This window comes from Symsagittifera roscoffensis, chromosome 4 (genome assembly GCF_963678635.1).
Source record: "Symsagittifera roscoffensis chromosome 4, txSymRosc1.1, whole genome shotgun sequence".
Classification (NCBI taxonomy): domain Eukaryota; kingdom Metazoa; phylum Xenacoelomorpha; order Acoela; family Convolutidae; genus Symsagittifera; species Symsagittifera roscoffensis.
This window is the reverse complement of record NC_087065.1, coordinates 10,012,557-10,032,825: the sequence shown is the minus strand read 5'-3', so window position 1 is coordinate 10,032,825 and position 20,269 is coordinate 10,012,557. Positions and strand designations below refer to the sequence as shown.

Sequence of the window (20,269 nt, the reverse complement as noted above, 5' to 3'; positions counted from 1 at the left end):
TGATAGACAAAGGTGACCGGCGTCTGTTTTGACCACGAAACATGATGAGCTCAAAAAATCCAACAAGCTCACATAAAACGGCAATTTATTCTTTTTAAGCGTATCTTGCAAACTTTTCCACATTTTACAATTTATTCTGAATTAAATGTGACATTGTTTGTGTGCTGCCTAATTTTAGTTGGCTCTGATGGAAAATCTGAGGCAGCTGGCAAGGATAATCTAAGATTATCAAACAATTTATCATAAAAAACTTCCGAGGAAAAAGAGTTTTATAATAAACGACTGTCAAATCTGAATGTGAAATCAAATCTCTACTAACCACTCCAAATTGAAAAATTATTAGATTTTGGAAGCTACACTGCATTATTTTTGTCGGTACCAAATCTTTCTATTGTTTCTCGCAACGTTACTAAAACAGAAAAGAAAACAGTTTTCGGATTAATAGCCGGCTGTTTTTTTCATAAAATAATTTTTCAAAAATTTTATTTCATCTCAACCATTTGGAGCTTCTTGCCAATTCGACTCCTAAGATGTCAATTCTGGGTCTGGAAAACTGGCTTTTCTACTCTGTGGCCTCTGTCGCTCTCGTGCTGTTTCTAATATTTTTAACTCTCTTCATATTTGTTATAATGTGGAAGAGGCCAAAAAAGCAGAAAGAGTAAGTTCGGGTTTTTGAAAACTGATTTAAACATACACAAGACTGCTTGTATGACCTGAAAGTTCCGACTATGCTCTATAACTGGTCTCGAATAGTTTCTGGTATATGAACTTTTGACAAATTATGAATTTAAGGCCGATGAAATCAAATTTCAAGTTATAAAGTCTAAGTCGTAGTTAATCAGCTGTATATGGAACCAAGGCAAGCTATTGAAAACATGGAATACTGCGGTGGAAAAACCCGTTTGTGAGCAAATTAAGTTTTCAATTACACCAAATTTTGCTCTCTGAACGAACTCGTCATAAAATAATCATGAACTTTCAAACAATCATTTCGGTGACAGGCCTGATCTCGACTGTGAAATTAATGACGAAAAAACAATTAAAAATTGAAGGTTTTTTGGGTAAGTGAACTCAAAATATACGAAAAGAGACTAACTGCTTTTCGAGATTCGGCCAGTAATTTTCTTGTATATGAGTGCTTTGCCTCTGCTCTGCTTGCTTTACTGTCTCTCATAATTGCATGCTAATTTCACTGTCTAGATCGTCTCCTTGACAATCACCTTCATTTGATAGTTATAACCAATTAGGAAAAAAATATTTGACATAAACAACCAATGTTTTACTTTAATCAAAAGTTGCTGGGCCAAAAATTTCATTAAAACCAACTTTTTGAAAAAAACTTAAGTCAAAGCAATCGAATACGAACTACAAGCCCTCGTGGTGTAACAATGGATCCAAATTTCGAGAACAACTCGGTAGTAATAATTTTGGTCATAAAGCAAACTGATTACAATTAAAGTTGATTTGATATAATTTTCTTTTTTTCCAGTTTTTTTTTCCACATTGTTTTCTTTTTTGTTTATGTTGTCCAAATAATGAACCGCCGATAAATTGCAATCTTTGAAGACGAGTTCGAAAAAAAAACAAGAAACCAAAAAAGATCATCAATACTAAAACACCAATTCTTGTATATGCCTTATCATGCAAGATAGCCAGTCACATAAAACTAACTGGTATACCCAAAACATCTATTGGTATACAATACCGACATCATTTTTTTCGACTTCACCAGGATTTTTTTCATAAAACGTAAATTAGGAGAAGTTATCATGGTAACGAGATTTTTATCCGCTTTTGTTTGGCAGGTTTTTTTATCAAAGTTTTGCAGTTTTTGCCTTTTTAGCGCCAACTTTACTTTAACAATGCAAATCGCGTCGAGCTTATAAATAAACTGAGGGGTTGTTCTTTTAGAACAAGAGTATCGTAATTTAGTATCAAATTCTGCTTTTGTGGCGGTGAGGTATAGATCTGCTGGGTCAAATAATTTGTCACTTTTGTAAAAGCTGATCTTTTTATTGCTATACTTACAGAATCTTGTTAAAAACATCCACCCTTGAGTCTTAAGTTTTTCATTTTACTGCCAGTTACGGATCTTGTTAACTATTCCCCCCCCCCCCTCCCCCCTGTTTCGATTTTCAGAAACTCGACTTTGGCGGCCACATTTTCAATAGCTTAAAACAATTTTCAGAAAATATATATAATTAAAATTTCTTACGTTAGGTATTATATAAATAGTGAGTAATTAAAATACGAACGCGCGAAAATGAAAACCCAATTAATTGAGATTTTTGAAATGCATATTTTATACAGAAATGGTTGTCAAAATACTACATGCATGGGGGGGGGATAGTTAACAAGGTCCAAAAGGGGGGGGGGGGGGAGTTGACAAGATCCCCAGTTACTACCAGAAAATGTTACCCCTTAGGGAAATCTCGCAAAAAGTTTCCTTTCTATTGCATAGATGTTAACACCAAATGGGCTGATCTAATTTAAAATACTAATGCCTTTTTCGTCTTGGACTTAACCATATCTAACAGGCAACCGTCTATTTTTAGTGAAAACTCATTATAATTTTGTGAAACAAAGCGAGACTTTTCACGACTAAGTAGAAGCTGCAGGAAATAGACTTTTCCTTCACTTGACGTGAACAACCTTCGTTTTCAGATTTTTGTCCTTGGAAGTGAAAACTTGTTTTCATGCAAAGCAGGGACTAATTTGGGTTTAATCAAACAACAGTTCGACCGCTGTTTCAATTAATGAATGTCGTGATATTAAGTTTTTGATAGACTTTATCGTAATACAAAGTGAACCTTCAAATTCTCCCCACATGGAAATGTTTCGTTTTCCCTGTTCATGTTGCGTAGCATCAAGTATCGACTGAAAAACAGATCAATTCAAAACAGTTGTTTTGTCCTAACAGTTTGAAGCGTTAAAATAGTTTTTCAAAATTGAAATTCTATTTCGGGAGTAGGGAAAAGGAATGGGAAGTTGATTAAGAGCCGAGAAATTAATAACTACATCAAAAACCAGTTTTTATTACCAAAAGCATCGTTTTCTTTTTGTTTGAGGGCACTTTTGTCCACATCTGATTAGAAAAACAATGGAACTAAAGAAATCGATAATGATATATTATAATTGATCTAAATTAAATAAAAATTCTCAACAAAAAATATAAAAAACTACTATGATAATGGTTTATATTATATTCAAAGTGACTTTTTTGCCTAAAAGCTCTTACAGTTATAAATTAATTTTAAACTGATTATAAGTAATTATTTTAAAGTTTTACTGAGGCAATCAAAAAAAAAATCCATTTTTTTATACATCAATATCAAAATCCTTAGGCGCCCGATGCGAAGCCTTAACTGCTTCACAGACGTTAAAGAGCAGTCCAATACTTCGATGTTTTCAGCGAACCTTCAATTGAATATTTTCACTCGCATTTAGGTACCACTGGTTTGGTACCAAACCAAGTCATACATACAATCATTTTTTTCTCGACATTTTCTTAGCCATCAAAATGCTATTTTTCTTCCGAGATCTTTTTGAGCAGTCAAAAGCCCTATAAACAATAAGTTCTTGGACTTTCTTGGACTTTTGATCTCAAAAATCTATGTTTTAGCGCCAGTGGTCACTCCTAATGTATGTTTTAGAATCAGTGAGTTAAGAAAAATTTAGGAAGCGACAGCCCAAAAAATTTATTGAAAAAATTGGAACGGAAAAACAGTTGCTTTTTTATCTCGTTGTTCAAAAATTGTTCGAAAACGACAGAAAATAGAATCTAATTTGCGCTCAGGATCTTGTTCTTGTAAATCATCTTTTCAAAACTATTAAGTCAATTACAAACTTAATATGGCTATAACTTTTTCGAGATCAAAACCAAGAAGTACCAAGAGTACTCGCATCCGGGCAGTGTAATAAGGATTTGTTTGCTTTTTAACGTCAATGAAGTAATTTCAGCCTGAAAATCTTCGCCAACTTTTCAAACAAAAAATTATTTTCAGGTATTTTCCCCAATTAGGCTATATATAAAATACAGTTATATAATTTGTATCTACAAATGTAAAAACTAGACCAAATAGCCTAGTGTCATTTAAGATTATTTATGAGCAGAAAAACCAGTAGCGGATTTAGATTCGACACCCTCACTATCCAAAGGGTCTTCCTTTGCTACTATTTTAAGACCTCCATTTTTTGGCAGGATGACCTTAAATATTTTTCTAAAGGCGCCTTTGGCGCCAATATTTACTATTTTGAGGGAAAAGCGCGCGCCGAAAAATACGATTTCCCGTTCAAAATTGTTCAAAAAATGCATAAAAACTCTTGTTTGGCCGGTTTTTTCAATAGTTTGGTTTCAGTGCAAAAATAGCCAAATCATACCCCCTCCCGAGAAAATCCTAGATCCACCCCTGTGAAAAACTGTTTTAAATTTGAGCTCACGACAGCAATTTTGTCACTTGGTAACAATGAAATTCCGTCCGAACTGCATTTAATAATAAAGTCAATATTTGCCTGAAGAAAATTACAACGAGTACAAAAATTCAATCACTTTATTGAAAAACTAGCAAAAGGAGCAACAGAATTCACAAAAATTTTTTAAAAATCACTAAAACTAAAATTTTATTCACGATATCAAAAAAAAATAGAAACCGAAAAAATTCTACTATAGAAAAAGCAACAAGTTAGGTCAGTTTGCAAATTTTGCACAGTAATAGTCAAACTATTATTGGAATTTTACATTGATTTTTTTCTGGAGCCTAATTTTTCGTGAACTTTTGGTATAATTGTTTGAGTTTCTTTTTGGCGGATTTGTCCTGGGCCAAATTGTCTACACGTAATCAAAACAAAAAATAATTATGTTGAAGGACCAAAAATTAGTGTTTCTTGTAATGCCAAAAACATCCTAGTTAAAAATCATCATTAGCTGCAGATACAGATTAAAGGTTAGTGAAGGGCAGAAAAAACTTCGTCATAATGAATGGACTGCATACATGTGTAAATAAGGGTAGTAATTAGCATATCTAACATCCATTATTTAAATTTAGATTCGAAGCAGTCGTAAATTTTCAGCCATAAAATTTGCCTCAGGGGCTCATAAACTCCCGCTAGTTTCTTCGCCGTAATAAATTTTCTGTGAAAGAGCCATTAAATTTATTATTTTGGTATCTTGAATTGCCCTTGGAATTAGATTTTTTTCCGCAGAAACAACGGCTCATATAATAAATACAGACTTGACCCCAGGGAAACAACTTTCAAATCAGGAATTGAAAAGCAGATTTTTTAAAACAGAATAACTGACCTTTTCATGCATTGACAACAACTTAATAATTTATTCATTCAGCCGTTCCAGGGGCGCATTTTGGGGGAAAACGCCCCCCCCCCCCTCCAATTCTGTGAACCTCGACAATCTTACCATCCCCAGGGTTCCCTTTTGGTACTTTTACGGCAATTATTTTTGCCAGTACAAGCCTAGAATTTTTCTAAAGGCTGCTTTCTCGACGCCTACGCATGTTCACTTTGAATTAAACTTCGCAAAAATTGGAGCTGAAATTTGTCGCTCATTAGCGGAGCTGAAGTGGAGCTAAAACTCGCTCATTAGGCATTCTGGTCGACTTAAATTTTTTTAAATGTTTTAATTGCAATCCACAAAGAAAATCTTAGATCCGCTGCTAGACATTAATTAAGTTTCCGATCAAGCGTAGCTGAAAAGCAGGGTATCGCAGTTCCTTTTTTAAATCACAAATCAAAAATACAAGTAGGTTTTTTAAGCATCACACTTATACGTATACATTGTTTGGGATTGCAGGTTGCTATGCAAGTGCACAGAATGTATCCGTAATAAGCATTAAATTAAACAGGAGTCTCAAATGTGTTATGATCTAAGTTTCGAATTGGCAGAAGTGAGCATCAGTGCCCACACAAATACGGGAGATAATAGAATTAGCCAACTATCGGCTAACAGAACCCAAAATCTCAATTTTAGGAGGGTAAAATTCAAAAATTTCAAAAAACGGTAGAAAAAATCAAACTTTGAGTAACTGAGGGTGATATATATTTTTTATAAAAATCCGTGAGTACTTTGAGAAAAAAAACTTTTTTCATTTGCAGTAAGTGAAAAAGTTTCCGCAGCGTATCAAAAAAAAATTGAAGAAAAACCCAATCCGGTACTTTTCCATAATAACTGATTTTTACCTGAAGTACGGAATACTGAAACAAGCATTCCAAGCAGTCATGCCAAACATGTTTGAAATTAGCAACGGAACAAAGCTTACTAAACGGAAACAAAACCAACAATGCCTGAACATTTGAAAAAAGATGTTTTCGTAAAATTTTATTAAAAGTCCCTGTGAAACTAAAATAAACAGCGGTTGAAACTACCATGATATTTGTTTACAGCACAACAAAAACCTTTGATGCACAAAAACCGAAAAAACTTGAGCATACCAACGAAAGTCTGACGAATTTCAACGAAGTCAGCAGATGAGTTTCAATTGAACTCAAAAAGTGCATTATAACTAAGTGCATCAATATTTTAAGACTTTTTCCTGAAAAAAAAAACAAAAAAAATCAGCAAGACCTATATAAGTCTTCATACGAACAATGCAAAAACAAACAAGCAGGAATAAAACGCAACAATAATTTCACTATATCGTGCCGGGCTCAGTACACCAATAGAAATGTAGACCATCGGCATACCGATAGCTTCAGTGCCCGAGAAAACTGTGACTGCCCCATCGCTGGCTAACTTGATAAAATAAATGGAGTCAAAAGTCAATCAAACGAAAGGAATTTCAAAATCAACTGAGCACAAGGCATGCGTGGCGTTCTTGAAAGAGATGGGAAAGTGAAATAATAAGAAAAATGGCAAGAATAACGAAGATGTGATAGATTAGGTGATAGATTTTTGTCGCAAGGCGGAAGGTCGTACCGGCCAAATCATTTTGTTTGATCATAAGCACTTATATGTGTACTATTATTATTAAGGACATTAAATTCATTGTGTATACAGGTTGTAGTAGCCACATTTGTGTTAAGCTGACCTTTACGGTCAATGTTAAGTAGTATAGATCAGGGGCGGATCTAGGATTTTCGAGGGGGGTGGACCTTTTTTCTTTAGGTCGACCAAATTTATTTTTCGAGCAGTTCCAAAGCACTGTTTTGTCCCCGTTTGGGCCAAAATTTCTGCGCCGCAGGCAAAATTTGAAAAAACAGCCCAAAAAGGCGTTTTTAGGTTTTTTTTTGGAAAATTTTGACCGAAAAATTGCATTTTTTTTTGGCGCGCGCTCCCCCCTAAAAGCAAGTTTATATTGGCGCCAAAGGCGCCTTTAGAAATTTTTAGGGTCCGTCACCAAATTTGAATATTTCATAATAGTACAAAGGGGGGACCCTTTGGGTCGGCAGGGCTTCGAATCCCTGAGGGGGAGCTGTCCGCCCCCCCCCCTAAATCCGCTCCTGGTATAGCTCATGCTGAAGCTAACGACAGAAAGAAGAATTGAGATTAGAAAACAGTTAGAACACGCGTACGGCAGAGTCTATGACAAAATTTCGGCAAAGGAGTACGCCAAAAGGACAACATAAGTCGCGCGACATATTTGACTGAACCTTCACATTAGTTATGTGCCGCACAAAAAGACCAATGCTATGCGAGGCAGCATCAAAAAATGCTATGCGAGGCAGCATCCAACTGCACTCTTTCGGTCCTTCCAACACTCTGACCAAAGGATGCACCAATCGATTCCAGGTGGATACGGTGACGATCCTCAAGTTCCAGTAGACACTCGAGTCCGGGTGGACACAGTAACGATCCTCGGTTCCCAGTAGACACCCCAGTCAGGGTGGACACTGTGACGACCCTCGATTCCCAGTAGACACTCGAGTCAGGGTGGACACTCTCGATTCCGGAAGAATGCACTCGTGTCCGCGAAACTTTCGAAAGGGAACTATCAACAAGGTCCCTTGTGGGGCGCGAAAATGTGGCCGCTCTAATCTCCAAAACTGATCCAAATTCGTAAATTAATAAGAGATATTTCTCGGCAAATTACTCAGTCAATAGATTAATTTCGGAATTTTTCTATTGATCAGAACATCATATAACTTTTTATCATCAGCTCGTTTTTGGTACAAATCGGCGCAAGCTAGCCACAAGAACCGGTCGGTAATGTCCATGAGACAAATTGCTCTTTTTGGCGGTCAGCCTTAATCAAGGCTGAACCGAATTAGAACCAAGAAACAGTTAAAATAGGATATAACCCCTTTTTTTTAGCATATTTATACATGGTCAGGTGGGGGACTCGAACGTACGTCAACTGTCATGTCACGTTGTCTTAGTCCGCTTGGCCATCTGGTCTTCTTTTATATGCATTTGTACTCTTGTTTTATATTCATCTATACTCTACATTTGCGTTGCAACAAAAATTACTATGATAGGGTTTATATAATATTCAAAGTGACTTTTTTGTCTAAATTCTTACAGTTATAATTTAATTTTAACTGATTATAATTAATTATTTTAAAGTTTCACAGAGGAAATTAAAAAAAAATCCTTTTTTTTATACATCAATATCCCTAGAGGCTCGGTGCGAAGCCTTAACTGCTTCACAGACGTTAGAGGGCAGTCAAACACTTCGATGTTTTCAGCGATCCTTCAATTGAATATTTTCACTAGAATTTAGGTCATACATACAATCATACATACAACCCAGTCATACATACAATCAGTTTTTTCTCGACATTTTCTTAGCCAACCAAAATGCTATTTTTCTTCCGAGATCTTTTTGAGCAGTCAAATGCCCTATAAAAAATAGTTTCTTGGACTTTCTTGGACTTTTGATCTCATGGACTTCTGATCTCAAAAATCTATGTTTTTAGCGCCAGTTATCACTCTTAATGTATGTTTTAGAATCAGTGAGTTAAGAAAAACTTAGGAAGCGACAATCCAAAAAATCTATTGAAAAAATTGGAACGCAAAAATAGTTGCTTTTTTATCTCGTTGTTCAAAAATTGTTCGAAAAAGACAGAAAATAGAATGTAATTTGGCTCAGGATCTTGTTCTTGTATATCATCTTTTCAAAACTATTAAGTCAATTACAAACTTGATATGGCTATAACTTTTTCGAGATCAAAACCAAGAAGTACCAAGAGTACTCGCATCCGGGCAGTGTAATAAGGATTTGTTTGCTTTTTAACGTCAATGAAGTAATTTCAGCCTAAAAATCTTCGCCAACTTTTCAAACAAAAAATTATTTTCAGGTATTTTCCCCAATTAGGCTATATATAAAATACAGTTATATAATTTGTATCTACAAATGTAAAAACTAGACCAAATAGCCTAGTGTCATTTAAGATTATTTATGAGCAGAAAAACTAGTAGCGGATTTAGATTCGACACCCTCACTATCCAAAGGGTCTTCCTTTGCTACTATTTTAAGACCTCCATTTTTTGGCAGGATGACCTTAAATATTTTTCTAAAGGCGCCTTTGGCGCCAATATTTACTATTTTGAGGGAAAAGCGCGCGCCGAAAAATACGATTTCCCGTTCAAAATTGTTCAAAAAATGCATAAAAACTCTTGTTTGGCCGGTTTTTTCAATAGTTTGGTTTCAGTGCAAAAATAGCCAAATCATACCCCCTCCCGAGAAAATCCTAGATCCACCCCTGTGAAAAAATGTTTTAAATTTGAGCCCACGACAGCAATTTTGTCACTTGGTAACAATGAAATTCCGTCCGAACTGCATTTAATAATAAAGTCAATATTTGCCTGAAGAAAATTACAATGAGGACAAAAATTCAATCACTTTATTGAAAAACTAGCAAAAGGAGCAACAGAACTTACAATTTTTTTTTTGAAAATCACTAATAAACTAAAATTTTATTCACGATATCAAAAAAATAGAAACAGAAAAAATTCTACTATAAAAAAAGCAACAAGTTAGGTCAGTTTGCAAATTTTGCACAGTAATAGTCAAACTATTATTGGAATTTTACATTGATTTTTTTCTGGAGCCTAATTTTTCGTGAACTTTTGGTATAATTGTTTGAGTTTCTTTTTGGCGGATTTGTCCTGGGCCAAACTGTCTACACGTAATCAAAACAAAAAATAATTATGTTGAAGGACCAAAAATTAGTGTTTCTTGTAATGCCAAAAACATCCTAGTTAAAAATCATCATTAGCTGCAGATACAGATTAAAGGTTAGTGAAGGGCAGAAAAAACTTCGTCATAATGAATGGACTGCATACATGTGTAAATAAGGGTAGTAATTAGCATATCTAACATCCATTATTTAAATTTAGATTCGAAGCAGTCGTAAATTTTCAGCCATAAAATTTGCCTCAGGGGCCCATAAACTCCCGCTAGTTTCTTCGCCGTAATAAATTTTCTGTGAAAGAGCCATAAAATTTATTATTTTGGTATATTGAATTGCCCTTGGAATTAGATTTTTTTCCGCAGAAACAACGGCTCATATAATAAATACAGACTTGACCCCAGGGAAACAACTTTCAAATCAGGAATTGAAAAGCAGATTTTTTAAAACAGAATAACTGACCTTTTCATGCATTGACAACAACTTAATAATTTATTCATTCAGCCGTTCCAGGGGCGCATTTTGGGGGAAGACGCCCCCCCCCCCCCCCCCAATTCTGTGAACCTCGACAATCTTACCATCCCCAGGGTTCCCCTTTGGTACTTTTATACGCATTTATTTTTGCCAGTACAAGCCTAGAATTTTTCTAAAGGCTGCTTTCTCGACGCCTACGCATGTTCACTTTGAATTAAACTTCGCAAAAATTGGAGCTGAAATTTGTCACTCATTAGCGGAGCTGAAGTGGAGCTAAAACTCGCTCATTAGGCATTCTGGTCGACTTAATTTTTTTTAAATGTTTTAATTGCAATCCACAAAGAAAATCTTAGATCCGCTGCTAGACATTAATTAAGTTTCCGATCAAGCGTATCTGTAAAGCAGTGTATCGCAGTTCCTTTTTTAAATCACAAATCAAAAATACAAGTAGGTTTTTTAAGCATCACACTTATACGTATACATTGTTTGGGATTGCAGGTTGCTATGCAAGTGCACAGAATGTATCCGTAATAAGCATTAAATTAAACAGCAGTCTCAAATGTGTTATGATCTAAGTTTCGAATTGGCAGAAGTGAGCATCAGTGCCCACACAAATACGGGAGATAATAGAATTAGCCAACTGTCGGCTAACAGAACCCAAAATTTCAATTTTAGGAGGGTAAAATTCATAAGTTTCAAAAAACGGTAAAAAATCAAAGTTTGAGTAACTGAGGGTGATATATTTTTTTTATAAAAATCCGTGAATGCTTTCGGAGAAAAACTTTTTTTATTAGCAGTAAGTGAAAAAGTTTCCCCAGCGCATCAAAAAGTTTTTGAAGAATGAACCCAATCCGATACTTTTCCATGACTGATTTTTACCTCAAATTAGGAATACTGAAATAAGCATTCCAAGCAGTCAACCCATACAAGTTTGAAATTTAAACTAGCAATGGAACAAAGCTTACTAAATGGAAACAAAGCCAACAATGCCTGAACAGACACCAGTTGAGCAAAAAATGTTTTTTAAAATTTTTTTATTGAAAGTCCCTGTGAAACAAAAATAAACAGCGGTTGAAACTACCATGATGTTTTTTTTACAGCACAACAAAAATTTTGATGCACAAAAAACCAAAAAAAACTTGAGCATACCAACGAAAATCTGACAACTCAATTTTAAATGAAAAATACTGTAAAAAAACAAGATCTTGACGTGACTCATATAGGATGCAAAAAGGGCCGCATTTCCTCCAGGCAAGGTGGGAAAGAGCAATGAACTTATTAAGGTTCAATGATAAAGCAAGTTCAATTTCTTTTAGGAGTAGTTCTTTACTGTAAAAAAGTCTGGTTGCCGAGTAAAACACACTTACTTTCGCAATTGTAACAAAAACAAGACCAACGATTTTCAAACATAGCCAATCGAAGATTGGAAAAGAGTAATGAACGCAAGTAAACATAAGAAAACCACTGACTTTCTTGAAAAAAAACTTTCAAATTTCAAAAAAAAAAAATAGATGCTTTGAGGCTCTTCGAATTTTTTGAACAATTATGTTTGGCGCTTTGTTGATAACATGAACCCAAATTGAGAAAACTGGATCAATAGGTAAAGTTTTTATTTCGCTGGGAAATCTTAAAAAAAATTCCACTTTCGAAACTAGAAATCGTTCACGTTTTTGCGCTATTTCCACGTTCGTATTTGGAGAGTGCTATTTACGTCACTTTCAGCCGATGAATTTCAATTGAACTCAAAAAGTGCATTATAGCTAAGTGCATCAATATTTTAAGACTTTTTCCTGAAAAAAAAACAAAAAAATCAGCAAGACCTATATAAGAGTCTTCACTACGTTCATTACTCTTAAAAATTAGCCAACAAATTCAAAAGGAGGCAAAAAAATTGACAGCAAAAAGATCAAACAGGTGGCTAGGAAAACAGTAAATAAATTAACTAGAAAAACAGAAGATCTAGGGGATCTACTAATAAAAAAAATTATGAAATACTCACCACACACGTCATGGGAACAATGCAAAAACAAACAAGCAGGAATAAAACGCAACAATTTTTTCACTATATCGAGCCGGGCTCAGCACACCAATAGAAATGTAGACCATCGGCATACCGATAGCTTCAGGGTCCGAGAAAACTGTGACTGCCCCATCGCTGGCTAACTTGTTTTTAAAAAAATGGAGCCAAGAGTCAAAGAAACGAAAAGAATTCCAAAAATAACTGAGCACAAGGAATGCGTGGCGTTTTTGGAAGAGATGGGAAAGTGAAATAACAAGAAAAATGTTAAGAATAACGAAGATGTGATAAATTAGGCGATAGATTTTTGTCGCAAGGCGGAAGGTCGTACCGGCCAAATCATTTTGTTAGATCATAAGCACTTATATGTGTACTATTATTATTAAGGACATTAAATTCATTGTGTATACAGGTTGTAGTAGCCGCATTTGTGTTAAGCTGACCTTTACGGTCAATGTTAAGTAGTATAGATCAGGGGCGGATCTAGGATTTTCTCGAGGGGGGCGGATTTTCAAAAAAAATTCGAAATTTTTGTCGACATTTTTTTATGTCGACCAAATTGGTTTTTCGAGCACTTCCAAAGCACTGTTTTGTCCCTGTTTGGGCCAAAAATTTCTTCGCCGCAGGCAAAATTTTGAAAAAACAGCCCAAAACAAGGCGTTTTTAGGCTTTTTTGGAAAATTTTGACCAAAAAATTGCATTTTTTTGTGGCGCGCGCTCCCCCCTTAAAGCAAGTATATATTGGCGCCAAAGGCGCCTTTAGAAAATTTTTAGGGTCCGTCACCAAATATGGATATCTCAAAATAGTACAAAGGGGGGACCCTTTGGGTCGGCAGGCGTTCGAATCCCTGAGGGGGGGGGGCGTCCGCCCCCCCCCTAAATCCGCTCCTGGTATAGCTCATGCTGAAGCTAACGACAGAAAGAAGAATTGAGATTAGAAAACAGTTATAACACGCGTATGGCAGAGTCTATGACAAAATTTCGGCAAAGGAGTACGCCAAAAGGACAACATAAGTCGCGCGACATATTTGACTGAACCTTCACACTAGTTATGCGCCGCACAAAAAGATCGATAATATGCGAGGCAGCATCAAAAAACACTCCAATTTTATTATTGCACCTCTGAGGGCTCCCTCAAAAACACATAATCCTGCAGGAGAAACCATTGTTTGAAAGTACATTAACTTACCAGGTTGACCTTCATACACCGAAAATGCTTATCATACAATTACATACATCAAATCTAAGGGAAAATGCTTGTCATATAATTTTCGTACAATTTCGAAAAATGATTGAAAAAAGATAAAAACTAACTTCTGCGGCTGTTTGATTCTAAAATAACAGTGATGAAAAAACCGAGGTTTTCGTTTTTTGAAAAAAATGCTTATCATACAATTCCCATATATGTAAATTGTACGATAAGCATTTTTTTGATGGCGACACAAAAATTTTTCTAAGTAATTTTGAAAGTGCCCTAAAATTTGTTTGGTTTTTTTAAACGCATTGCGAATTTTTTGTTCTCAAACTTTTGCCAAAAAAAATTTTTTAGCATGCAAAATTTAAATTTTCGTGTGCATAACGTAGTTCTGAATACACTAATGTTGGTTTGTTTTTCCTTTTCGCTCAATAACTTTTTCAAAAACACTGAAAACTCCAATTTCTTTTGTATAGCATGTTTATGTATGTCTTGATCAGTGTCTAATAATTTTAACACTCAAATTTTAAAAATAATCGTCGTTTAAAAATTTTGCCAAAATTTAAATGTTTGTTACTTTCGTTATATCATTTGTGAAAGACAGCTCGCAGAAAATTCAAGTCGTTTTCTATGCATTGTAAGTGCAAGATTGTCCAAATTTTTGTGACTCCAGCTTTGAGTAAACCAAGGTCTTTGTCACAAAATTTTTCAGAAATTGAATTATTTGTCATACAGTTTCCATATATGGAAAAATGCTTATCATAGAGAATTCATACAATTTTATGTACGTATGGAACTGTATGGCAAGAAGTTTTTCATATATGGAAACTGTATGATAAGGAGTTTTGGTCAAATTGGGTGTTTTTTTTTATGGTTTCGTTTTTTATGTTATAATCATCTATCGAACTTGGATTTATCGATATCACCGATTAAAAAAAATTATATCTTGAGAATTGAAAAACTAATAGGACCAAAATTACACAAGTTGATAATTTTTGATTAAGTCTCCGCTTACAAAAAATTTAAGCTTGCAAAAAGCTACTTCATGAAAATTTTCGAAGATATGGCTAGTACGGATTATTTATTTAATCACTTTAAGCAATTATAATACTTCAAGTCAGTCAGTTCCAATTAGTTTTCCTATTCAGATAAAATCTTAAAATATCTGAAAAAAAGTTTTTTTTTTGTCCAGTTTTTGCTGCTAAGCGAGGATTTTTTCAATTCTCTTATCAGATTTTTTATGAGCTTTGTCAAGTTACAATCAAGTTAATTAGCTCTTCAAGGAACATAGCTGAGTCCATAAGCTGAAACGTTTTGTACTTTTATTGGACGATGTCTCAGCAACAAAAACATCCCTCTAAAGAGCTATCATTGATTCGCCAAAGCACGCTTCCAAAGCAAGATTTTGAAAGCTTTGATTCAACAATTTTTTTTCGAAGCAAATGCTACTATGGGTGAAATCTTTAACTCTTTTTTTGAAAGAATTCCAGATCAAATACCGAAACGCAAAGAAAATCGAACACGATCCGTTGCTCGATTGAAAGCGGAAAGCTCTCTTTTATTACAACCTCGTCTATCATAAACCAGTCACTCGAGAAATTTTTTATCTAGATTTTCCTTGCTTTGAAACTAGATTATTTGCTTAAATTGTATAAATTTGAGCCTTGTTGTAGTTTGATGATCAAGCCAAGACTGCTAGTATATCAGGGCAAAATTGTGGTAATACGGTTTCCCTTTAAATTGTCTCCATTAGTTTTTGGCTAACAAAGTTTGATTAACTATAAATTTTGAACTAAGATAATATGACCAAATAACTTGCCCGATTTCAATTCGGAGCAAACTTGTGCGTGATAGTATTCATGTCACACTGTCGCCATCATTATGAAATCTTTGAAAAATTAAACGAAAATTCTACAAGGCGCGATGCCCATTTGGAATAAACCATAGCACACCCACTAGGGAACACGTAGACTCCAGTTTCGATCATTCCCACTCTGAAGTATTCGTTTAAAATTTGGTCTGATTTATAAAAAATATCCCAATCAAGTAGCCCTCAATTTCTTGAAAAGTAAGACTAAATATCTATACTAAGTTAACTGGCACAATCCGCTGAGTTTTGGCGGACAAGTAACTTTTTACTGTTCTACCACTTATTATCGCATCGAGTCCCTCAAGCGACAACGATTTAAGAAATAGAAACATAAAACCACTTTGATAGTCGAACTTATTGTTTTGATTACACTAGAAAGTGAACAATCTAATAGCGTAGAGTAAGTAAGAAAATGCCTTACTCTACGCTATGATATTGTTCCCTTTCTAGCGTGATCAAAACAATAGTTTCGACAATCAAAGTGGTTTTAGGTTTCGATTTCATAAAACGTGGTCAAATTTGATACTCGAGGCGATGCTAAGTGGTAGAGCAATAAAAAGATACTGGTCCAACAAATCGCGTGTTTTCGCATGCTCTCCCTTTAAAAATAGTAAAATTTTAGAGTAAGACAGCGAAAAATGAAGGTCTTAAGTTAGCACCAAAGGGGGATCCCTTGGTTAGTCAGGGGTTCTGATAAAATGTTCCTTTGAGGGAAGAGACGTCTGCACCCCCCCCCCCCCTAAATCCGCTACTGAGTAAAATCAAGTATGGGATTTCTGTCAGATGAAATATGGGACCACCTTAAAACTCAATTTTTTTTGAGTTCCCAAGACAATTTTAAAAATTTTTTCTGAGCGTTGGGAGAAAAACTGGTCTGAACTTTGCCAATCAGACTCAAATGAAGCGATGAGCGAAGAAATTTTGACTTGTCCGATGAAGTTTTTCTCAATTCCACGACGTAAATAGCTAATAAGAATATTTTTGAATGGTATTGTATGTTGCCGTTTATCAGCTGCAAGTTTATTCTCTTTAAAAATGTCTTATTTTATGCAATGATAACTGTGTTCGAAACATTCTGTGCTACCCACACAGCGCCGGGCTACTCTTGTTAAAACAACACCTGCGTTTCAGAGTGCTGCCAGTCATGGCGGAGAAAAAGAAAAATCAATCAGATAAAAAAGCGAAACCAGCAGTTCAACAAACTAAAAAAGCAAAACACCCACAAGCTAACAAGAGTCCCCGAAAGCCAAAAACAAATACCAACACCAATCCAAGCAAAAACGAAGAGCCAGCGAAGACCCGAAGCACCACTGACAGAGCACCGAAACGAACAAACAATGGCGGTACGAGTAGCCGAAGCTCAAACTCGCCGTGGGGAACCACGCCGCCGCTGTCCAAGCCACCAGACACCACTCGAACTTCGAGACAGCAGAATGCTTGGATGACTCAAAAGTGATGCTACTTATGGTTCAACTTCTGTTTTTTTGTGGAACTTTTCCGCATATTTCAAAAGAGATTTAACTCAATTTTAAAAATTGTTTGTAGTCATAACTCGAAAAACCTCTTCTGAGGCTACGAGAATTTTTTGAACTTTATTTTTTCCCATTGCAATACATTCATAAAGAGATTATAAATGCTTTTCAGTTGGACGTTGGAATCGTCAGCAGATTAATTTTCGGGATTATGGAGTATTTTTTTTATTATTTTAAAACATACCCCGTTAAATAGCTGAAAACAATATATTTCTTTCTTAGTTTTTCTTTTTTTGTATCAAACATAAAAAAGCTTGTTCGAATTTCGAAAAACCATTAAGAGCTTTTCATGCAAAGAATCTGTTTTAGCTCCCTGTGGGAATAAACATCCACTCTCAACTGGTTCAAGAAACACCAGCCCTGAACTTGAACTCGATCAATTATCTGAAGTCATGTATGTTGCGTATGAAACCCGATTTCAAAGCATAACTACTTAAACAAGATAAATTATCATAGCTTCTTTTCGATCAACTGATAGCCAGTATAATCAACACAATATTCAAGAGAGTTTTTCTTTTTAGTTTTCAGTCAAGGCTTCTATCTAAATATAATAATGATGGCAAGGCTATGCCGATAAAGATTATAAGTACACACCGCATACATTTAACAAAATTGATGACAATTCTATGAATAGCCTTATTCCATGCTGTCGAACTTTATGACAAACACCAAGAAATCCAGCTTTGATTTAATTTACGGCTTTAACTATTTCTGATTCAGTGTTATCCTATAGTTAAAATTACAACGAGCGAATCTTCAAACATTTACATGGGCATGCTAACCGACACGCATGCTTATAGGTCGGTACCCAATTACAGCATCTATGCATAAGTTAACCCCTGAACAATAAATACAGCACTGGATTATCAAAGATTCAGTAATTTCCACCAAGGATTAAAACTTCTTGTCTTTTTTACTTAGCACCAATTTCCGTTGTTTGTTGGTTTTTTACGACGATTGCTTTATTTTACTGCGACGATTATCAAAGATTCAGTAATTTCCACCAAGGAATAAAACAGTTAGGAAGTATTTTGAACAATCTGTTCTTCGTTTCAAATTTCCGTATGAGCCTCATATCGTTCGTAAGGTAGAAAACCTTGCAGAGTCTAAAATACGAACGAATTGAGGCTCATACGGAAATTTGAAACGAAGAACAGATTGTTCAAAATACTTCTTAACTGTTTTATTCCTTGGTGGAAATTACTGAATCTGTGATAATCGCCGCAGTAAAATAAAGCAATTGTCGTAAAAAACCAACAAACAACGGAAATTGGTGCTAAGTAAAAAAGACCTAAGACTACGTGAGATTGAGACGATAAATGAGCGTTAAAACATTTTAAATGAAATGTTCGAACTTAAGCTCCATATTTCTCAGAAATACAATTTGGAGAATTGTGTGTAGGGTCGTCCTAAAGTCCCATCAAAAACAGCTGCCGTCTTTTTTTCGGACACTCAGAAATTGGAAGTTTTGAAAGAAAACAAACTACTTATACATTAACAAGCTTGAATTTTGTTTAATTAAATTTCACTTAACTGAAAACTAAGTTCACTGTCTAGATCAGGCCCATCTGTTTGTTATTCGCTGAAATAAGGTATCAAGGCTGCGTACCCATAGCGCCGCATTCCCAGATAGTCAAAAAACTTGAAATTTCTTGTTACGTTTAATAACAATAAAACAACAAATGACTAAAACAGCTAATTAGTCGCAAAGTTCGACTAATTTTTTTTCAAATGATTTAGATATTAATTTTTCGGACCTAAACTGTTAAACAAACCAATGGAGTAAAAATTTTTTTGAGTGTAATAGCTTTTTTGCTTTCAATGAATTAGATAGAATAAAAAAGCGACTATTGTTACGCAATTTTTTTGGCTACCGGGAATTTTTTTTCGGCTATCTAACAATAATTTTTTTTCGTCTATCCGAGAAGAAACAATTTTTCGACTATCCAGTAAATAACCAAACAAGAATAATAATAAATAAATGTCTTGAGATGAACGCGGGGAGCACTCGTCAAAAAATGTTCAAAACGTCGATTTAACAATTAGTTTTTCGAATAGTTGACTGTCCTGGAATATTTTGTCGTAGAAAATTATTATCGAGCGTTTTGGGAGAGCTGGAACCTGATCTAAACTACATTTTATGATTGGATAATTTAGATATTTTACCAATGTAAAGTATTTAATATTAACCAATCATGATCCATCTAACTAACAACCCACTTATTTGTAAGTGCTGAAGTTACTTGTAATTTCAGCACCAGAGAGATTTGAATTTAACTTAGAAATTAGTTGGACTCTCCCGAGCACTTCAGCAGCCGCAATAAACCAGTATACCCTAGATCTATTGAGCCTAGCAGAGACTAGTTAAACAACCTGAGACTAGATAGTATAAGAGTAAGATTAGGATCGGTATTAGACTAAGAAGTTGCACGAATCTATCCGGCCGAAAATAAGATAGCGTGACGAGCAGACGGTGTACCCTATCCGAAATTACTCTATGAGTTAACCAACTCGGTCCTAACTCATCTGGTGCGACCATAAGTCTCGAACAAGACCTTAATAGCTTAGAATTAACCAAAATAGATTAGAAATTAGACAAAAACATTTACAAAATGTTATACGACAATAATTTAATCGAAATGTCTCTACGACTCAATAGATCAGAGCCAATATTCCGAACCATAACAGAACTACCCGGAATTGGAAGAAGACCTCGAACCAGAGACGACATACGACAAAGTAGAAACTTGCCATATAGCTATATGATAGTTAGGCAAAAACCAGAACAAACTTTTATATTTAGAATACTACTGGCAATGAATTTAGATTTTCATTTGCAAACATAAAATCTTGAAGTTAATCTTCAAAATCATTTCAGGCGCTAAACAAAATTATTAATATACAATAACGATTGATAAAAAGATCTAAGATCGTTTTCCTAAAATTCTGCAGTAATATACAAAACATGTTTGAAAAATATTTATTGAAAAATAAAAATAAAAATTAGTAGCATGACAATAAATGGTTAGTAATCATAAATCATCCTGTTGTTCCAGCTCCATCATCTAAAACATAACAGCAATCATAAACCCACTAAT

The 20,269-nt window shown here is 34.9% G+C and overlaps 1 protein-coding gene across 1 annotated transcript; it reads left to right on the top strand.

Moving 5' to 3' along the window:
- Positions 1–296: 296 nt before the first annotated feature.
- On the top strand, positions 297–17,655 carry LOC134845171 (uncharacterized). The gene is made up of 3 exons (XM_063862057.1): positions 297–658; positions 16,771–17,091; positions 17,481–17,655. The coding sequence occupies exons 1-3, from the start codon at positions 531–533 to the stop codon at positions 17,494–17,496; spliced, it is 465 nt and encodes a 154-aa protein (XP_063718127.1). The 5' UTR covers positions 297–530; the 3' UTR covers positions 17,497–17,655.
- The last annotated feature ends 2,614 nt before the right edge of the window (positions 17,656–20,269 follow it).

Bases quoted from the DNA above. Each gene is read 5' to 3' on its own strand.
- LOC134845171 (XM_063862057.1), top strand. From the start codon at position 531: ATGTCAATTCTGGGTCTGGAAAACTGGCTTTTCTACTCTGTGGCCTCT. The intron at 659-16,770 runs GTAAGTTCGGGT...CCTGCGTTTCAG, and splicing joins AGGCCAAAAAAGCAGAAAGA to AGTGCTGCCAGTCATGGCGG.